The sequence below is a fragment of the Motacilla alba genome, chromosome 1A (assembly GCF_015832195.1).
Source record: "Motacilla alba alba isolate MOTALB_02 chromosome 1A, Motacilla_alba_V1.0_pri, whole genome shotgun sequence".
NCBI classification, from domain to species: domain Eukaryota; kingdom Metazoa; phylum Chordata; class Aves; order Passeriformes; family Motacillidae; genus Motacilla; species Motacilla alba.
Genome location: NC_052031.1, coordinates 15,095,879 through 15,118,880, shown reverse-complemented (window position 1 = coordinate 15,118,880; position 23,002 = coordinate 15,095,879). Strand labels below are relative to the sequence as shown.

General features: G+C 41.2%; 1 protein-coding gene across 2 annotated transcripts in view; it reads right to left on the bottom strand.

Annotated features, from left to right (window-relative positions):
- The window catches only part of CPNE8 (copine 8), a 69,919-nt gene extending 49,118 nt beyond the window's left edge, over nt 1–20,801 (bottom strand). For both annotated transcript variants that reach the window (XR_005258976.1, XM_038154190.1), the window contains exons 1-2: nt 20,352–20,801; nt 7,054–7,094 (exon numbers count right to left, since the gene is read on the bottom strand). Coding sequence is in view for 1 of the 2 variants with exons in the window: in XM_038154190.1 (XP_038010118.1) it covers nt 7,054–7,094; nt 20,352–20,491 (181 nt within the window). In the remaining variant the exon portion in view is untranslated. The remainder of the gene's footprint in view (nt 1–7,053; nt 7,095–20,351) is intronic.
- Between the last annotated feature and the right edge of the window lie 2,201 nt (nt 20,802–23,002).

The window sequence follows — 23,002 nt, the reverse complement described above, 5'->3', positions numbered from 1 at the left end:
AATATACTTCCTTCAAGAGAGAAGAAAATTAAAGTAAAAAAAAAAAACCAAATGAGTACTCTACTGAAAAGAAACAGGGGAAAGAGAACCAGCAAAAGGAAAAAAAAAAGACTTCTCGGATTTTCTTCCTCAATTTTCCTTCAAATTATTTATATATATTTAAATATCTCACATATGAGCATTTTATTTTTTTAAACTAAAGCCTGATAAAATATAGAATCAATTAGATTTGTTGACCTAACCTGATTTTGAAAGACCAAGCAGAGCAATCCCACAGGTGTCACTCAGATCTCTATTTCCAGTAGAGCACTCACTGCACATTGAGCTGCAGCTTTTATCACAAGGACTGGTGACAGGGGTGCAGTGATTATAATCAGGTCTTTTAAACACTATTTTAAGTACAGATCATTTGCACTGAAGGAGCATTACAAACCTTATTTTCTACACTCTTGAACTAGTTGCAGGTAACTATGATAAAGCAATTTTTACCTGAAACTCCTCTTCAAATCCTTTCTAAACAACAGAAATACAGATATTTCAACATTTTTCCTCTACAAATTCTTTTCCAGTACGAATCATTATTTTTCAAAAGAAGGTAAGAATAATACTGTTTTGGTCTGCTTTTTGTCATCTTTAGGCTGTAGCCTTGAACAGCAAAGGTAGAGGTTTGATTTTGTTCTCAGTGAAGTCAGAATCATCAACAGACAAAAGTAGAAATTAAGTCAACCTTCTAACTACATTTTCTTCTTACTTAAAATGCATTTGCTCCACAAAAAAAAAAAAAAAAAATCCCCTCAGGCAGTAGCAAATAAGAGGAGAAACAGAAAAAAGCAATTTCAATATTTTAGCTCACGTAGAAGCTAAAAGTTAACACTTTTATGTTTTAAGTAAGATGTCTTGTAGATGAAAAAAAGCTTTTATAAAGAAATATTTTAAATAATTCTCAGGAGATGTCAGTCTTTCTCCATTTACTCTAAATAAACCCTTGGCAATCATATGCCTACCTTTGGTTACTGTTTATAGCAAAGTGAATCCAAACCAAAAACCCTGTTTTGACAACACACTCTGGAGTAGGCTGCTGGAGTGTATTACATGAGGAATGAAGTGAAATGGGAAAATGTGAGAAAACAGAATGAAATAGAAGCTATGAAATCAGCTAAAGAAAGTTCTGTGGTTACTGAACTTCTGACTACCCATCCAGAACTGCAGAATCATAGAATATCCTGAGCTGGAAGGGATCCATCAGGACCATTGAAGCCCAGCTCCTGGCCCTGCACAGGACACCCCAAGAGTTGCCCCATGAGCCTGAGAGCATTGTCCAAACACTTCTAGAATTCTGTCAGGGTTGGTGCTGTGACCACTTCGTGTCCAACCACCCTCGGAGAAAAAACATTTTTTTCTAATACCCAACCTAAACCTCCCCTGACACAACTTGAGGCCATTCCCTCAGGTGCTGTCACTGGTCACCACAGAGAAGAGATCAGTGGACAATCACAGAATGACCAGGTTGGAAGACACCTGCAAGATTATCAAGTCCAACCCATGCCCTAAACACCTCAACTAAACCATGGCACCGAGTGCCACATCCAGTCTTTTTTTGAAAACATTCAGGGATGGTGACTACACCACCTCCCCAGGCAGGCCATTCCAGTATTTTATCACTCCTTCTGTGCAAAAACTTCTTCCTAATATCCAACCTGTATTTCCCCTGACACAGCTTGAGACTGTGTCCTCTCATTCTGACAGCTGCTGCCTGGAGAAAGAGACCCCACCTGACTACAACCCCCTCTCAGGCAGTTGCAGAGAGAGATAAGGTCACCTCTGAGTCTCCTTTTCTTCAGGCTAAAGAACCCTCTACTAGTTGTAGACTGCAATAAGGTCTCCCCTTCTAGGCTGCAGATGTGGCTGATATTTTAAATATAATAAAAATATAGAGTAATAAGCAGTCACCTAATGCAGCATTTTATTGTAAGTAAAAGGTACAAGTCTGGCAGGGATACATACACGTGTGCATCTCAAACTGACATTTCAAAAAAAAGTCAGCCCTAATGAAAGCTATAGAAAAGACATCTATCGGTCTTTCTGATAAATACTTTGTAAATGTAGAAAATTTTTAAATGCACCCCATAAATTTTAGGAAACCATGATATTGGTCTCCATCAATTTTGAGATTCATTATCTCAAATGGCTCTTGGAGAGAGTTTTGTAAAGATCCTGATACACTAATTGCAGTAATCACTAAAAACTTCATCAAATTCATATCCAACTGGAGAAATGCAGATAAATTAGGTAAAGTTGATCTAAAGCACTTGAAATGCTCAAACCAGAGATTAAAGGCTCCATAAAGCAACCCATCTTGTAGCAGAAAACAGTTAACAGCATTGTCATGAGGGAGAAGAAGGAAAACAGGGGGATAAATAATATTTCAAAAGCCATCACATCATGCAACCACATCCTAAGACAGAGATAAAAAAATAGTTTTTCTCTCATAATCTCAAAAACTGAGGGAGCAATGAGAAAGCTCACAGCAGCACACTGATGAAGAGTAACTGAGAAACCCTTTTGGAAGGCTTTGCTGTATGAGTTGTTCCAAGAGCAGATACAGCTACATCTAAACCCAGGAATATTAATATTCAGTAATTTTTAACTCTGATACCAAAATGTCACATTCAAGGTAAATTTAATTAAGTCTTGTAATGAAAAAGAAGGTGGAAATGTCAACACTTATTACTCTGTTATAGACACAGTTCCCAAAGTATTATAGATTATTATAGCCTGCACCTTCTTGTCTTCCCAAACAGACTGGGCCTCCCTTACCTGCTCTGGTCCTTCCCCTTTCAATGAATATATGCTTATCCTTTAGTCTGGCAACTACTGTTACATCAACATTGCCCATCCCAGTTTTCCCAAACACAACAACATATCCACTCCATTTCAAGGAAGACTTACCCAGAATGACATTGACCTTTTCCCTATGCTACCTAAATCTTTCCATGGTACCAGTTCTAGCAGGGCTCCCCAATACTCTTCACTGACCAGCTTTTATACCTTCCAGGCAGAGGTGCTCTAAGGTCCCTTTATCCCACCTGCCAAGAGATTCTTCTTATTGTTACTGTCCTCCGTGGGGAGATTCCCCAGGGAAGAGTTTTTACGTTTTCAGTCGTTCATCCTGGACTCTTCTGATGGTCTATACTCAGCAGCCACAGGGTTCCCCAGGAGGAGTGTGCTGCTGCCAGCACAGCTCTGCAGGGCTCAGCTTGAGCTGTCAGAGCATGGGAAGAGAACAATTCTGCCTATCATTAGACAGAAGAAACGTGCCAAAATCATTAATCTGTATCTCCTCGGCAGGTCTTATCCCCACCTCATCAAGGAAGCACTACTTTAGCTCAGCTTTCTTCAAGACAAAAAACCCAATCAATAAAACCTACAGATTTAAAAAAATATATTCCTAGAAGAAATGGTCTCCAAACTGGGAGAGCAGAATGCTCCAAACACTACAGTAAATCAGTATGTTTGACTTGCTTTGACTCCACTGAGCAGAAAGCACTGTCAGTAAGAGGCTTCAGTATTTTTTGAAATACGTCCTGAACAATGGCTATCCAAACCTGTCCCATCTATATCTGCTGTCTCTACAGTTACTTCTGTCACTTGCCTCTGGGCAGGCAAAGTGACAGATTGGTCTTGGCATGAATATTCTAGATCGCAGGGAAGTGGTCAGAACTGGAATACCAAGTAGCAATTACAGTATTAAAAAAAGGCCAAGCATATCTCCTAAGAGAACCAGGAAAATCACAATTTCCTTTTTAATTTCAGGAGAAGGCTGTTTATATTGACATGGAAGTCAGCTACATTCATGTGTCCCTCTGAGAAAAAGACCAAGAAGATAAAATTGGATTTTCACTACCAGTATGATCCTTAGATAAATGCATTGGAGTATGAAAAGCATATCAGAACTGGCCTAGCCAAAAGCAATGAGACCTCATACAGAATGACTCTACACGGTTCCATCTTGTACGAGATCTAATGGCTGCAAATTCAGTGGCTGTAAAAGTGGATCTTGTGGCAGTGGCAGGATGCTGATTTTGACACCTTTTTAGCTATAGAATAAACTTACTGTATACAGAGCAGTCTAAGAATGGCCTTTGTCCAAATGAATAGACATTGAGGAAAGCTGTCCTGCTGTACTTCCCAACAGAGAAGAACAAGAACACTTTATGCTACTCATCCCTTTTACAGAAGGAACATATGTCCTGTGACCAAATAAAGGACAGTATAAGCAAACAAACTAAACTGGCTATTAAAAAAACCTGCAAAATACTAAAACTGGATGTACCCTGTTTGGAGAATACCCAAAATCAAAGCTGCTTTGACAAGTAATTTCTAGAGTGCAAATACAACATGAGTACTTCCAGAGTCAACAGTTTCTCCCTTCTCTCTTCACCAAGGACAGTATTACTGTACTCCATGGTTTTATACTGCTTACCTGTGACAGACAGGCCTGTTTGGCAGCATAACTGGGTACTCACAACTAAAGCACACCACCAACTTGAGAGCTTAAAAAAAGCTATTTACATAAATTGAAAAAGTAGTATGTCTCAAATCGATAAGCAAGTTTATGATACTTTAAAAATATTTCCATGTACTCTGAATCCATTAAAACATACCACTAGTTTACGTCTCAGAAACATTTTAAAATAGATACTAAGATTTCTTTAGGTTTCCCTGCCACTTTGTTTCCATGTTTTTCCCAGAAGAGGTCACCCACCACCCAGGATCTCTTTGGTTCACCCACCTGCACATTCTTGGGCTGTGCATGGGCTACAGAGCCTTTGGAGGTACTGCCCTGTCACCATGATATTTCATGAAAATCCCTTTGCCAGGATTTTTTCTCCTGAGAAGCTGAGAAGCCTCAGAGGAAAAGAAAAACAATAATTACCTGCTGCTGTGGAATGCAACAGGTGCATCTTTGACTGGTCCATGTGAGTTGTTTCTACTTGATGACCAATCACTGGTCCAGCTCTGTCAAGGCTCTGAGCAGTCACTAGCTTTTGTTATCATTCCATTCTATTCCTTTCCAGCCTTCTGATGAATCTTTTCTCTCTATTCTTTTAGTATAGTTTTAGTATAGCATTTTTAATATAATATATATCATAATATAATAGGTCAGCCTTCTGAAACATGGAGTCAAGATTGTCATGTCTTCCCTCGTCCCTGGGGACTTCCCTCGTCCTGGGGACCCCCAACCACACTGCCCTTTGTGTGGAGCATCTCCTCTCCAGAAGGCATCTCCAGCAGTCTATCTGCACACATGTGGCTCTGGCAGTATCTCCAGCAGCTCTGTCTCTAGCTTGCAACTGCTGGCACATTTTTCCTGTGGTATGTTTGAGCTGGGCACTGTGTGCTCCCCTGGCTGGCAGAAGTTCTGGCAGGCAAGTGCTGCTGACGTGGTTGCCAGAGCTGACTGGAACCAGCTGTGACTGTCACAGGGTGGCTCATGGCCTTCTCCCACACAGCTCACACTGCAGCACCCTGCCACTCAAACCCTGCAACCCATGTCTCACACAGTGCCCTAGCTGATAAAAACTCAAAGCACTTGTCCTTAATAATATTTGAGCTTAAGAACTATAGACATCATATCACTTTTGCCAATATGAGAGATCTCTGAATTCATTACAGGCAACAGGTCACTGAGCTTTCTTCAAAACAGTTTAACTAAGGGTCTTTTGTAACAGAATCACAGAATTGTTAGGGGCCTTTGAAGATCATCCAATCCAACCCTCAACTAATTTTTACTAAATTTTTTAGTCAACTAAAATTCTTTATCAATATGCAAAACACTCAGTTTTGTTTCTGGGTGATCTCCATACAGAAGCATGGTATTGCCTATGTCTTCTGGGATTGTTTTGTTTTTTGGTTTGTTTTGTTTTTTTTTTTTTTTTTTAAGCTTTACAGGTTAGAAACTTCAAAGGTACTCCTAACTTCTTGTAGTTTTTTCCCAGGAAGAAGCTTCTCCCTTCAAAAGAGTACGGTGGAATCTCTCCCAAGAATTTTTTGATGCAGAATGGAAACATATACTCTTACAAAAGTACTCAAATGTTTCATTCTGCTACATGACTCAGCATTCAAATATCAGGACATGGTGGCATGTCCAGAGACTTGATACAAGTATATGCATCTAGGGTTATTTCCAATGCCAGTAAGCACAATATGTGGTATCCTAAGGAAGAAAAGCCCAGGCTTAAAGAAAGAAATTGAACTTATGGATAAAAGCAAATGGAGAGTTGTAGGAGAGACAAGATGACACCACAACCTAAGGACCAGTCTATTAACCACACAAAACTCCTTTGAGTAAAATTATCAGAAGAGAAAGGAAATTTCTTGTGATCTCAGTTCCTTGATTAAAGTTTTCATAAAGCATCCAATACAGGGAGATAGTAATGGATTTTAAATCAGAAGTCCCATCATAAATTCGTAGACATGAAAGTTTTGGGGCATCCTGTCATAATTCAGCTTAGGAGGAAAGTGAGTGACACTAGCTTACAATTCTGAAAAGATTAACTAAAAAACCATCATAGCATTTTTGATCAGGAAAGATACTGTTTCCCAGAGATTAATTAACCTAATTTTATTTTTCAGCATTTGACTCTAAGATTAGTGGACAGTATGTATTAGCAGCAACAAATGCTTCTAGTTTATTTAGTATTTTGCCTAATAGCTTTGAAAAATATCTAAAACAACAGATACTAAAAAAGAAACAACAACCCAACTTTCCAGAATTTATTAATTTTAGGAAACTTTAGGTTAAATACTAAATAACAGACTATTTAGCTCAGAAAAGCTATATGAATAACAACAGTCTTTAAATTTCCAGTTCGCATAACATTAATTATTAAGTGTAACTTATTCAAGTGTAACTTAATTATTCTAAGTAATTGTCACAAAGACAATCTAAATCTAACTGACACTGAAGAAAATCCCCCACCTAATTTTATTCCAGTGTTTACACATTTAAAATATGTAATAAGAATAAACAATAAAATACTATATACTCACTTGGATCAGATTTAGAAAATGTATCTCTGTCCAAAAGATTTCTATGAAAAAAAAGAAGAGATAAAAATAATCTTAGGTATAAAAAAATTGTGAAAGATGCAAATCAGATACCAATGCAAATACATTTTTAACATTTTTAATCAAGAGTCAACTTAGTCTTCTCCCCTCCTAATACACAAGACTTAGTCAGCACTAACACTGGAGTCAGCTTACAGTTCATTTTGTTATCCATTTTGGATTTGAGCAAACTGTGGCTCATATACTCCAACAGCATGAATCAAAAATCAAAATGTATGTTATATATACATGTAACAGGCATCAGGAAGAGAAACACCTTTAAATCACAAATGTCTACCAGAGATTAACTTGCCAGCTCAACCCAAAAACCTTAGACTTTATTTAAAAGATTGGCTATGAGATTTCAGAGCCATCAGGAAGTATCTCTAAGAACCTTGTCATGGACAAGGTAAAGAGAACTAATCCATACATAGGACACAACTAGGAATAAATATTAATTTTGTTATGGAATGCAGTTCCAATAGCATATCCACACTTCAGCCAGCTGAGAATCATACACAGATGAACAGACTTAAATTAGCAATTCTAAAGAATCAGGACTGGCCATAAACCATTCTCAGCATAGTTACCAACATTTCATCATAAAAAAAAAATTAAATAAATTTTTAAAACTGTCTTGACAGACAAATGTTCTGCAAACAGGACGCCATTGAAAAGAGACAAGAAAGAGCTAATAAACTTTGGAAGGTAATAAACTTAACAGCAAAAATGCAGCATATTTACATGGAGCTGGATATACAGCAGTTATGTCAAAAACAGCCCTAGACATTACAGTTGACCACAAACTGAATGCCAGTCAGGAGTCTTGTCCCTTTGGGAAAAGGGCATACTGGAATACACAAACAAAAATGCCATTTCAGACTAATCATCTGCTCTTCATAATACTGATAAACACTCATTTCAAGCAATAATGTTTTGGACAGTCCAATTTCTTGCAATCTAAGACAGATAGGGAGCCACTGGAGTTCAGAGAAACCAGAAATAACTGGAGGCATAGACTGTATCTGTGAGGGAAATACTGCTACAAATGGAAGCTGACCTCGATGTAGCCAGAGAAGTAGGAACAGGTTTAACCATAAATTGAATCTTCTGCACCGCAGGCACAGAAGTTGAACTTTATTCCATTGTTTTGCCATCTTTCACTGATAAAGGTGGGAGACATGATGTGAAATATCCATTGTCTATCAAGTCAGATAGCTACAATTTCTAGTAAAGGTCTTTGATCCCACCCCAGAACAAACAGAAGTATTAAATAATGAGTTTATATCCCTTATAGCTGATTATTTTTAATAACTAATAGAGCCTCTTCAAGGGTCACCATTAACTACTCTCATTCAGATCTAAATTACATTATTTTTGTGCCTCTGAACAGTGCTGAAAAGCATATTAACATTTTGTTCAATACAGGTGTTCTAAGTGGTCCAATTAAGACTTCAGCAATGAAAAGATTGTATTCCAAATATAGGTATTGCCAAGTTCACACTTCAGAACAAGCAATACGAACAAGAAAAAAATAGCTTAAAAAGAACATTGGACAGATCTCTTAAAAAGAACATTGGACAGATCTGTTTTATTTAATCTAGCCAAAGTACACACTAGTTTTAATATTACTACTTGTGAATACGCCTGAATTCTGCACACACTAATTATTTTGAACTTCTCTAGTCCATTCAGAAATGTAATTTTTATGCATACAATTATACTCAGTGAAACCATATCCTACCTTGATGAAAATCATGCAAATATAAATTGGAAGCATTAAGAAACACAGGAAAATCAGTGAACCCAAATCAGTAGTTGACAACAATCACTACAAACTGCTTTAAAAGACAGTACAGCAAGTTCTGCAATATTGGAATTGCCAACCCAAAATGAAAATTGCTTCCTATTCCTCCTTAATTATACATACCTAGATACATCACTAATTCCTAGTAACTAGAATTGGATTATCCCAAAATGAATTGCAATAAAACCTCAAAATTAGACTTATATGGAACAAATAGTACATTAGATTTTGGAACGGGCCTCCCATACTCGCCATTAGAATTCCAAACAATTTTAATTCCTCTGCATGATGACCATACAGCGACCTTATAATTGTTAGTGCTTGTTACTGTAGGTGAGGATTAAGGAATTTTAGTCATGCTTACACTGAGATAAGGTGCTTTGAGTTCTTTAGATATTTCTTACTCCTCTTGTGTTCCTTTTAAGTTTTGTTCCCCTCTATTTTCCTATACACATAGTAACATAAAGAGTGGCCTGGTACTGTAAAGCTTAGTTGATCCTGACACTTCCAGCAGCTGCAAAAAGCAGCCACCATAGGAACAGCATAAAAATAAGGTAAGAATCTGTAGATGAGAATTTACAGGTTCTTAAAGAATCCTAAAGAATCTAAAGATAAAGAATCTTTAATGAGTTAAGAACATTTCTACAGAAGCAGTATCCCTGAAAGGATTGCAAGGGGAGACACCCCAGTTTAACACTGTAATTCAGGTCAGTTCATGCAATGAAGTTGTGGTTTTGAACTAGTACAACTTGCAACACCCTCCATTCAACCCTTCACACACTTTCCTACAAATAAACAATGCCTTCAGCAAAGTTTGCAGCATGCCTGATTGTCCAAATCATAAAGAGCAAACCAAAATAGTAATGTAAGAACTTGGCAAGCTGTTCAAGCAATGCAGCCAATTTCAAAAGGGATTTTAAAGAAAAAGTGCCAACAGGGGAAAAAAAAAAAAAAGTCAGATTTGGCCAGTAAATCACCTAACACCTCAATAGGCTGCTCAATTTCGTTTGTGCACTTTCATTTTAGGGGAGTAACAATCAAACTGCTCCTTTAAATATTAGAAAACTCCACAGTAACTGTGCAGAGGACAATCTACAAGGAGCGGTAATGCAAAACAGAAAGCAGACTGAATGCATTTTTAGAACTTTAGGTGGTCTTTGCACTCTTAATTTTCAATGGCACTTTCTGCACATGCTGAGCAATACAGAGTATATTTTTTTAGTGAGAAAAGCATTGTCTTTGGTAGTAAGCTGTTTTGTCTCAGGAAAGCTCACAACCTCAGAAACCAGAAATATCTGAAACTTTCTTTCTTCTAATCAAAGTATTCAGAGAAACAGACTTATATTTTAACTGAACTTGGTGAGTACATTTTTTGTCTATGTCCATTAAGCCTTGCAGATAAAGAATGCAAAAAGAAAAGGAATTTCTATCAATTATGAGAGAGGGGGAAAAAAACAAAACTTTTTTTCTTGAGAAACGTGCATATCAAACACCTATAGCAAGGAAGTCTGGGAACATCTGTGCAGAAATCATTATTCTACTAGCAGAGATCTTGAAGGAATTCATTCTGCACCTGCCCATTCTGGTGTGGACCTTCCAAAACAGTTGCAACAGCATAGATGTCTAAGGGGAAAAAAGTTAATAGGAACCACGGCAATAATGCTGGAAATGCTGGGAGAACTTCTTTTCTGTATAATCACAGCCATTTCTCCAGGGCAGGAAAGAAAGTGAAGAGTAAACAAGATAAAGTTAAAACGTATTTAGCTTTGTTTACACAGTTTCATAAACTCCATAAAAATTTATCAAAATAACAGTCCAGTGCTCAAGAAGTTTTTTAGAATAGAATGTTTCAGTTAGAAGGAGCCTACAATGATCATCCAGTCCAATGGCTCAACCACTTCAGGGCTGATCAAAAGTTAAAACACATTATGTAGGGCATTGTCCAAATGCCTCTTAAACACTGCCAGGCTTGGGGCATCGACCTCTCTAGGAAGCCTGTTCCAGCACCTGACCACCCTCTCAGTAAAGAAATGCCTCCTAATGCCAAGTGTTTTGTACCGTTTAACCTAAAACAAGTCACATGTAGAAATCAGATGCTTCAAGATTCACTGATCTAGTCAGCAGTGGTAGCTCATCAGAAACCATCACAGCGTTTGCTGCTTCCTATGATCTCCCACCCACTATGCCCCGTGTCTACGTTGGCAGATGTACACTAAAAAGTAGCATTTACTCTCCTTGTCAACATACACTTTCCTTCAAATTTCACTTTATTTAGTGATCAATATCTGAACTTCCTTCTCTGTGTGACTGGGGATTTTTTTAAGCCTTTGTCACACCAAACTGCTAAGCAGAAGTAAATCCAATTCTCCCATCAGAAATCATAGAATTCTGGCCTTGAAGAACAGACCACAGTAACTACGGAACTGAGCAGTTTAAAATCTGCTTTTCTAGTTTCAAAATTTTAAAAAAATTAAAAATCTGTATTGACTGAAAAAAGACTTACTTTGCTTTCAACAGTTCTGACATCTTTATTGATAAATATGTGGTTCACTTCAGATTAATTTGTCAATATCTCTCTGGGTGCTATGGCTTTATGTTCCTCTTCCTCTTCAGACTTACATTTAAATGCATGCAAAGATTTCTCCGTTGTGAAATAAAGCACTCAGCAGTATGCAAACAGAAGTTGGTTACTCATGAAAAATAATTTTTAGAAAATAGACATTTTCAGAATATCATATTTGTATTCTATATTACAAGCACACGCTACTTCTCTCACATTTTATCAATCTATGGGAAAAGGAACTGTCCCTAGTGCATTAAATAAAAGCATTTCTGTTTCCCTCACTTAATGATGGGCCCACATCACTTTTTCATGGAAAGCATCCTATTGCTTTCCAGAAAGCAGCATCCTAATCACTTTTTAATGTGCAGAATAGTACCCATTGCACTACTAATTGTAACATAACTGTATTGTTACCTGGTAGGCACTACCCCTGAGCCTTAATGGTACCCCTGAACTTGCAAGGATCACTCCTAGGATGTATGAGCCAAAGAGTCCACTCCAGTGAAGAGCCCACTTGACCCACCTGCAGAGTAATTGCACAAATTACTCAGTGGCAGCTTAAATAGTCACCCTTCCACAGCTATTTACTCTCTCCTTCTCTGTTCTGTCAGAGCACAACAAAGCCAGCTATTAGCCTCCAAATCTCTAGATTCAAAATGCCCTGGACCTAACAGCAGACCAGACAATCTCTCAGAATTTTACAATGTTGTCAAAATAACTGGTTTTCTTACAATAGGCTCACAGGTGAGACAACAGTGACTCTACTGACTAACAGGCAATTAGGATGATCTGTTCCTTTCTGTTCAAACCATCTCCACTCTTCAAGGCACTAGAAGAACCGGAAAGAAAGCAAACATATCTCTGATGTGCAAGCTTAAGAAAACATTCACAGTACCTCTTCATAACCTCTGGAGAAGTAATTCACCAGAAAACAAATAATTTTCAGCCTCACAGTAACTTTCATTGTCAAGCTAAGAATATATTGATTCAGAAGCCATAAGGGAAAAAAGAAAGGGAGAAGCAATGAGAAGGGTAAGATCAGCAGTGCTTCCATGAGTTTTAACACAACCCACAGAAAGCCATCTCTGCCTAGATGTACACAAACAATTTTAGGAAGAAACCTCTATTAAAACTGCTGATTTCTCCTGGGGGTAAAAAAACCGCAAAGGAATTGCCAAGTTTATTTACTCTAACACAGCAATAGTTTTACAGGAATTCTGTTGGAACAGATGGGAAATATTGGGTTATAAAAATGCATTTGAGCAGATGAAACAGACCTAAACATAATTATAGACTATACCAGTTTAAATTAAAAAAAAACAAAAAAGACCAATTAGTACTATCACAAACTGGTGGAACTCTGCTTCAGTACAAACCCTAATTTCTATTTGAAACCAACAGAATAAACCATCCACATTTATGTTGTTAGGGCTGGGCAGGTAAACAGTCTCTGGCTCTGAGCTTCTGGTGATGTATCCTGGGAAATGGCACCAATGACTGCTGGTGGTCAAAAGACATTTTCAATCTAGTGTCAACTCACCACTCCTTTCCAGTTACTTTCACCCAGACCATCCAAATCCATGGATATGCTGCCCTACATGAGATCTGATTTCTTTAGGAATGTGTAATACAGCTAACACAGTGTTTCATTTACGTACAACAGCATATAAAATCTACAGATCAGTTTTGTAGTTTTTCTGAAACAACTCTTTAAAAGGTATACCTCAAAGAGGTAATTCTACCTCTTTGTACTGGAAGTAATTTTAAAAGGAAATATATACCATCAGTGTAATATTCATCCTTTCTCTGCCAGTGCAGGACTGTTGGTTGGTGAGCCACTGCTCAGATAGGCAAATAAAAAAGTGAGGAAAATTCTATCACAGAAAGTCTTCATAAAAATACAAAAAGTCATTGAACACTTCCGAGCAACCCAGACCTTTTCCTGCTGCCAGACCTTCCTGTGTGCCACCCTTCTAGGACAGTGGGCTTCAGCTGAGGGAAAGTGTTACAGTGAGCCACCCATCAGTGTCCCACCTCCTGTCTGAGGACAACCATGAAGTTTGCAGTGGTGGCAGGGGTGGAAGAGGTGATCTTGGAAGGAGTATGATGTTGATGACTTCTTCCTCCCCACTCCAAGGACCCCCAGCTGAGTTAACATGCCCTGACTTCATTCATCTGCACCTCCATTCTACACCTATATTTACTGTACACCCTATACAGCCCGTATTAAATCTGCTTGAGACCTGCTCCTTCATCACTTTTGGTTTTGCCCAGCTCCCAAACTGCACTTCTTTACCAACTACTGGTGACCTCTTTACAGCACTGGGGTCCCTAGCAAGTAACGAGTACTCTCTTTTCACCCCCTGCTGTCGCATTCCCATCCTGTGCCCCTACTTGCAAAGCCTCTGCTATCACACCATGGCAATGCTCCTCCGCACTGCACCATTCTGTCAGCGTCACAAATACATCATTATACACATAATAACTACTTGCTACTACTATCTGCTGAAGGAAATGTGGTTATACCACACAATTATACAAGGACAAGCCAAAAGGAAACTAACTAAGCAGCAGCCACCCAGTAACTAGGAAAAAAAAAACAGGTTTGGGTTCGCAGCTCAGTAAAACCAAACAAAGCTCCACAGAGGCAAAGGCACGTTCAGACAAAACCTGACAAGTCCTGACACTCCCAAGGTTGTGTGAAACCCAGAAGCCTGTGTGAGAAATGAAATGTTAAAGGTTAATGACTCAAAAATCAGATTTGCAAAAGCAACAGGTGCTTTGCTGAGGCCAGATTCACAACCCCTTAACAAAGGGGAGGAGAATTTTTGGGTGTGTGGTCAATCTTCCTAAGAACAGCCCAGCCGCAGAGGAGGTGCACACCCATCCACCAGAGGATGACCACACCAAAGCAAAAAGGCCAGTAGAAGCAGGTCCTGCAACGTGGGGTAATGCTTTTTATCATGCCAATGTCCTCTCCTGATGAGACTCAGGTGTAACTCAGGTGTAAAACCACCCCCTGGGGGAGGTATCCAGACACTCAGGTAAGCCTGAAGGTATTCATTCGTTCTCAGAAGTCACAACTGGCTCAACCTATGCAGTCATGAGAAACAGTGGTCGTGTCTTAGAAAGGGCCACAAATCTTCAAAGTCCCCTGAAGCAGCCCCAGACTGTGCATGATCCACAGTGTGTCACAGTGTACTGTGTCACTGCCATTCCCAGGGGAAGCACCTGGGCCTTCCCACCCGAACATACATTAACCCATTGAATCTTTTCCTACCACCCATTACTTCCTTGTATTTCCTCCCATTCCAAACCACAATAGGGGACTTCTCCAGCCCCGAAGGGTAAAGACTGCAATCCCAACTTTGATCAAACAACACCAAAATTGCAACAATCGAGTCTCAGTGCTGGAACCACGGGTAGTGGTATCTTTCCTCTTCTTTTGTACTCTTACCCTGTCCTTCTTTTCCTTGTATATTTTCGTAAGTGATATTTTTATACTTTTATATAATTATACTTCTATAAATAACAACCAAAGCAGATACATACCTACTTCCCAATGTAACCAAACCGTTCTGAAATAAACCTGCTATGTGTATATACATTGGTCATTCGGTCTTGTTTCACCTGAATCCACCACAAGGGATCTAGTAAGAACTTTCAGCTTCCCCATCTCAGGGCTGGGTTAAAACAGCCTGTCCCTAGTATGTGGAAAATCACTCCAGGAAAAGCCACTGTCCAGAAAGGAGACAGAGGAGTCCTACGCTGTTATTTGAATAAAGGGAGAGAATCCACTCGGCCACACGCCCGTGGGGTTTCTCTCTCAAGGTTTCAGAGGATGCAGCCCCCTTTTATCCTAAAATCCCAGCCACATGTTGTCCCCTTCCCCAGTGGCTGCAATACTAGGAAGGTACAGCCTTCCCAAACCACCTACCACATTCCCCCCTTGAACATGTCATTTTCCACCAGAGTTGAAAAATTCAGGCTATGTGGATACTGCAACAGACTTTGTCTGACCCATTTGTCTGTTACCCTCAAGTTCAGGAGTCAAACTGTCTGGGTTCTGCACCTTGAGGTTGGCAGAGGCACTAAGACCCATTTCAAAGACACTAACTCCCATACCTCATTGAGACACTCACCCATGGAATTGTTTGTAAGCACACTAGCATCCATCTTCCCATCACTGGATACCACAAGACAGAACTTACAGAGCAAACAATCTGCTTTAAATTCTATTAGTCACACTGCTGCAGGTTTAACTTTCAAACAATAGAGACACACAGGTGAAAACTAAACTTGCACTCTATCAGGAATGCATCTCCATGACTATGGACACTCTAAACCATTTATTCTTCTTCTCATCTGAAACCAGTTGGTTCTCTAGGCAGTATTATTTCACAGAAAAAGCAATGTTAAGATCAACCTTGTGTTTGCAGTCACATAACCACTCCATGGAGTTTTAATCCAATCTAGAAACACATACACAAAGAAAGCAGGAAGATGAAAACCAGATTCACAATCAAAATTAATTTTATATTCTGTATTTTGCACTATACAGAGTTACAGGCTCAAATAATTTATTGTTATATCTTTCTGTGACATAGACTTCTAACAAATTATTAATATTTTAAAAAACCCAGAAGGTAAGTATGGTGGCTGGAGAGGTATGATCTTGCCAGAAATCAATGCCTAGGACAATCAAAGATATAATTTCACATACTTTTCGGTATTGCAAACACTTGGAAGTGCCTGGTTAAGACTTTCATGCCACCAAACAAAATGAAAAATTCTGAAGTGGTATGCTTGGTTTGTTTGTGCAAGAAACTTGAAATTGAGTAATTTCAATTACTGATAATAGGGGCTGCTTAACTCCATTCGGCTCATTCATTAATGTTAGATTTCTGTACAAATTGTGAATTGGCATAGGACCGATCCAAAACAGGCACGGGCAACCAACTGTACTTCTGTTGAATTAATTGTGACAAGGTGTTTACGGTGCCTTTACATACATAATGCCTGTTGTGGGAACACAGGCAGTGTAGAGTTTATCCAACATAAACCCACACCAATAAAGACACACTGCCTGATTGAACATAAAGCCTTTCAAAGCAGTATTATCATAACAAACGTTCTGAATTAGCAAAGTGACCCTGCACTGTGTCAATATTTTAAAACCCTCTTTCCAATAACCATGTCATCTTTGATACACTATGAGAAGTCAAAATGATAAAACTAAAGCTTCACTTTCCTATAGATATTAAAAAACCACTCTCAATAAGATAATTCTGATTGATAAGTCCATAAATAAACATTAACATGAGATATAACAAAACTCTTGACCTTTTTATTAACATAAGATTGCAGAATGGCTGCAGAATTATCAGGTACCACAGGAAAAAATCCTAGACCTGTCCACACAGTAACCATGATAAACAGAAGTCATCATTATACAGATCATAACCAAAAAATTAAAAGCTTGAACCCATTAAACTACATCGAATTTTGTACACTCACACAGAGCACAAACTTCAGGGCACATAATCACAACCTTGCAGTTCTCAGCATTAGATAAACCACTTCAGTCAACACATAGTAACAGCACTAACAGAAGGAAGATGGGAACAGAATACAAAGTTTTTCCAAGACTTAACGAGATTGAAATCAGTGGAGAACATCAACAGAGGGAAAACAGGATGACAGTCATATGGCCCGAAGCTTACCTGAAGCTCACATAAGACCACAAGCTTACACACACAGCTGGTAAGAGAAGAGTTGTGTCTAGACACAGGCCTGTAAGCAGCACGCAGGGCAAACACCCCTGGAGAGGAAGAGGAATCTTCAGGCTGGAAAACTTAGTGAGTAAAAGGATAGAGTGCAGCCTATTTCCACTCCTTCACACAGACTGCAGGGACAAGGTCTTGGTCCTTCACCACACGACAACTGTGCAAAATAATGCCAGGCAGCAACAAATAAAGATTGCATGGCAGGTGACAGTAACATTTTCATCAGATCATAAATGCCCTTCAGCACATGGGGTGAAGGGAGAGACAGGGTGCAGAGGGAGATGGCTACTACAATTGATCCAGAATAGTGGACAATTACCAACACCACAGGATCCTCTGGGATACGTATCTAAGTTCTTCTGCCATATTAGAGCTGGCTCTTGAGTCAAAGACTTCTGCTTCCTGATAAACTACATCTTAGAGAGTCAGAAAAGAATAGTGAAGTTTTTATTTGATAGGCACTGAGTAGTAATAACTAGAAATAAATTAATTTCTTGCTTTTCTAGCATTTTAAAAATAACAGCTAATGCTAGCATTCAAAAGCCATGGAATGATATAAAAAACTTTTAGTCATAAAGAAATAGAGCAGATAGAGCATTGCCTGACAACCAAAACACTTCTGGATTTTACAATTTTTACAGAATTTTTCATCCCATGAGATGCACTTCTCCTAAAGGCCAGCTGATGTGACCCTGAAGCTAAACCAGGGTGGCTTGGAGAATATCAAGTAGTGCAATGCCATCTGCATAGTGCTGAATCTGGATACTTTGGCAACACTGACAATATGAGGATGCAGGCAAATTGAGAAATGCTGACAAATAAACCACATGGAATTGAGAGCTAAAGGAATAGAAACTGTACCCTTACTGAATAAGGCAGACAGAAAGAGAGAACAAAGGAAAGAAGAGCCACAAATTTACTTTATGGCACAAACAGTTTGCACTGCTTCACTGACCGCAAGTTATACCACCTGTACAAACTGGAAGAACTTCCCTCATGTCCTACAAGGAAAACAAACAACCCTCCCCCCAAAACCACAAAACATCACCACAACAACACGAAACCCTAAAACCAAATAAAAAGAAAAACCCAAGAAAAAGATATAGGAGTAAATGATAGTTATCAACTAAGAATTGTTGATGTAAATTAGTGATCACATTGGTCCTACAACTCTTCAGGTATCAAGGGAGAAAACCATCATGACCCAAACTGTTGTTAAAAGCATTTTTCTCCAGGTATGAAGGAATAAACAACTGCTAATTATTACAGAATTTTCAGCATTCTCTGAATTTTGCAGTTTGCTCTTGCTGTCTTTCCCAATTTCATTTAACACCACATTTCACAAGCTTTAGCCAATGAATGTGTTTACAGATGAATCACAAACGTGTTAACCATTAATCTCTGCCCTAGTGTCACTCATTTTATGCTCCGCTCTGAAGCATAATTTTGTAATCAAAGATTGTCATCCAGCACATACAGAAGAAAGGAATCTCCATGGAAATTCCCATCTTTCTGCACTTGACATCAAGACAAATGAAAAAGTTTTAACAAAACTGCCACAGTTTTTAACAGCATCTACAGAGAAACTGCTGCTGTAAACGATATACTGAAATTAGTTACAAGTAAAGTCAAAATCGATTGACTGTGCTCTATACCTGCATTTCTATGTTACTACCTGATGGATTATTAAACCACTGTGAAACATGGCAGGTGTACACAATGATACCTGGAATAAAGGAACTCCCATACTAAGTGAATTGGGTCACATTCAGCAGAAGTGCTCTGACATCTGTAACTGTGACAGGCTATCTGAAGAACTTTAAAGTAAAGTAAAGGTCCTGGATTGCTTTTACACCTCACAGCACACCCTCGAACAACAGTTGGTGCTTGTGAACCTTGCAGAGACAGCAAGTACAACGGGGCGTTTATATGTCAGCCTGGTGACTGTCTCAGTATTAAAAATTTAATCTTACTCTATTTCTGACTGCTTCAGCCTTCTTTTGAAATCTACACTTGATAAAACATGAAATCAGACTTTATTTACTAGGGAAAGAGAGGGAGTGGTCTGACAATTTAAGTTCAGAGCACTGCCGGTCTATCGTGGTAGTAGTACCGGTAAACAGCAGCATTATAAAATGGGAAGCTACACTATAAAATGAAGCAAGGGATTGTAGAGGAAACTCTGTCTCATTTCCCATTCCCATTTCAGGAAATACACTGACAGTTCAAATTTTCCGCTAGAAGCTGCCAACTCTGTAGGTGAAAGGCGTCACCCCGCTTTGCAACTACTAGGAAATACTTAAGGAAGTTGTGGAATGTGAACGGAGACATGAATAAAAAAGCGCACAAATAAAACTATTTTTAGACCTCTAATGAGAAAATCTCTGCATCACGGGAGAAAACAGGACGTTTAAAATACCGATAAGCAAGCGTCAAAGGGACAAAACCACAGACACTACATTTGGTGTTACGGGTTGGCATTCCCTCAATTTCTCGGCAGCAGCGTTACGATAAAAAATGACGAAGCGACACAACACGCCCGTAGCACTCCTAAGTTTTGCAAGAGAGCCTTGAACAGGATTACTGCGGACGGAAGGTCTTCGTCCCACCACGGCACTTGGGACAGCTCCAGAAGTTAAATCCCTGCCGGGTAACGCGCCCTGCGCGCCCACCGAGGCGCCTCCCGCTGCCCGGCGGCGTTGCGGGCAGGATGCGGGGCGGCGGCAGCCGCTGCCCGTCTCGGCGGAGCCCGGAGCCGCCGCGGGAGACGGCGCTTGGCCCCGGGGCCCGCCGGCAGCACCCTGCGGCGGACACGCCCGGTGCGCGGCCAGCGGGCTGCAGCGGGCTGGCAGCGGGCCCCGGCTGCGCCCGGCTCTGCCCGGGGATGCGCCGGCAGCGGCCCGCGCTCGGCGCGCTCCGAGGGCAGCAGGGAGCGCCTGGCACAGCGCGGGGCATGCGGAGGGCGCCCCGAGCTGCGCTTCCCCTGCCCGCTCCGTGACAAGCCCGGGACCAGGGGCCCCCGCCCGTCCGCCCCCTCCGACGCCGCGGGGCGAGCGGGTGGCGCGGCCGTGAGCCGCCACCGTACCTGCAGGACACGGAGAGCTCCACCTTGGTGGCCGGGATGCTGGAGCTGAGTACGTTGAAATCCCCCACGGACGCCATCTTCGGAAGCCCACCGCTTCTGCCCAGCTCCTGCTGCCCCGCCGGCTTCCCCAGCCCGAACATGGGACAGAGCGGCGCGGGCGGGAACGAGGGACGGAGGGAGGGAGGGAGGAGGCGGCGCCTGCTGGCCTCCACAGCGCGACGCCGCTGGCGCCCGTGGCGCGGAGCCCCGCTCCGCACCGCTCCGCGCCCGCGGGGTGCGCCCGCCGGCTGGAGCGGCGAGCGGGAGCGGGCCGTGACGTCACCGCCCGCGGGAGCCGCGCGTGCCCGCCCCGGGCGCGGGGCCCGACGGCCCGAGCGAGGGGACACGGCGGAGCCCCGCGGGGGAATCCGCACCGGGGCCGCCGCCGCCCCAAAGCGTGCGGGACGGGAGGTGCCCCGCTGGAGGCGTGCCCAGGGTGCGGCCCCTGAAATCCCGCACGATTTCCCTCCTGCGCCTCCCCGGTCTCTTCTCTCCTGAGCCCTGCACGAAAAGTCCCGCTCCGTCCCGTCCCGCAGGCTGTGCGGAGAATCTCCTCCCTACGCGTTAGTGAACGAGGCACCTCCCCTTGGCTCCTGCACGGAGACTCCCGCGCCGTTCCGTCCCGTTCCGCGGGCTGTGCGGGGAATCCCCTCCTTGCGCCTTACGCGTGTGCGGTCCCCGAGCCACGGCAGCGGCGGCCGGGCACAGCGCGAGCGGGCGCGGGGGACCCTCCCGGGGCCGCCGCAACAGCCCCGGGCGGGGAAGGCGCGGGGCCGGGGGGCCGGGGCGGGGCCGGTGCCGCCAGGGGGCGCGGCGGAGCCGGGCCGGGCCGGGCCGGCGGGGGCTCCGCGGGCGCAGAGGGGACGCGGCGGTGCCTGCCCGCGGAGAGACGACCGAGCGCCCTTCCGCTGCAAAAAAAGCGAATTCACCTCGGTTACTGTGTGCACTGACGCACTGAAAAACGGGGGCTTCACTCTCTCACACGTGCACAGACCCATTCCTGTTTTTTTGGTTTTTTTTTCCCCAAGCCCACCAATACTGTTGCCCTGAATCTGTTCATAGTAATTCACAATAATCACAGGTCCGTCATCTTATATGTAGTGAGTTTAATTTGTATCCATTTTTATGGTGTCTAATTAGCCCCCAGTATTTATTTCTCATCATAGCAGTTTGAAGAGAGATAGAAGTGCTTCCATTCCCATGTCACAGGTGGGAAGTTAAGGCACAGGCAAATTAAATGCCATGTCTGTGGCTACACAATATGTAGGACAGGTCGAAGTCCCCGAAAATTATATACTGAAACCTGAAATCATGTACTGAATTCCTCTACTCCTCTGTCTGTTGAGAGTTTTACATATAGCAATAAAGAAATTTAATGTGTTTATTTGTAAAAGAAATGTAACTCCAAAGCCACAAACATTATCAAAATACGTTCATTTTGAATTTAATTTCTAGATTCTTGTTGCTGTAATTCAAGTTCAATGCTTCAATGATCTCAGGTAGTATATCAAAATAATGGTAAGAGAACCTGAATGTCAACACCTGGTTAGCTCATAGCAAAGAGAAGTAACAGCAGTGGGAATGCAGAAGACAGTAACAGTATACAGATACATCTCCTGTACATGTTCTTATGTACAGGAGATATACTCCCTGTACACAGCACACATCTGAAACATAACTCCAGTGGCAGAAACTCAAGGAAGATATCATGGATATTTTATTCAGAAACTTCTGACCACATCCCAGTTCCAATTTTCTGGCTGTTTGTTTTGAGGAGGTTACCCCCTGAAATCTCATTTCTTTATTTTCATTCTCTTGTCCAGAGCAATTTGTTAAGCACAGAGCAATTTCTCATCAGGTATCTCCAAAGCACTTCCTCTTAAACCAATCTGTCTAAAGTTCTCAGTACAGCCAAGAAACCATGTACCTTAACAAGTATTCTAGGTGTTTCTGCAGGCAGCCAAACCAGTAAGCCTACATCTGAAGTTCCTTTAAAAAGTCAAACCACAAAAGCCAAACAAAAAACCCAAGAAATTTAGTTCACAACTGTCTCTGTGTGTACAGTAATGTGAAGGGATGGGTGTAGGAGCAGTGCTGTATCGAGAGGCTAATGCTGAGTACAAATAAGCTACGAGATGGCTAAAAGCTAAAGAACAGTTTTTGAGAAAAAAAACCAAACTGTTTTTTCAGCTTTATAATACAGTTCCTCCCTCTTTTGTAATCCGCTATAAGGATCTAAACGTGATCAGTGTATCCCACAGGGCATGGCATGAATAACCAAAAATGTATGAAGAGTTATTATAGTAAGGATAGCACATGACTATAAATGATACAGCTGTTACAATACTATAGGTGTGAGTAATTTAAATTATATCATGTAAGTGTGACATGATCTTACATTATTCTCTACTAATCCACTTTACTTTTGGTTATGTGGGGGTTTGTTTTGATCCTTTTTTATATTACCTGATCTTAATATTTTATTCTACTCAGAAAAATGGAAATTGATGGCGATTGCTGATTCCATAAATAGAGCACCCTATGAAAATAATGGAGGAGTTAAGGAAATTCAAGTCTTCAGTGTTGCTGCGGAGATATCCATCTTCTCTCGT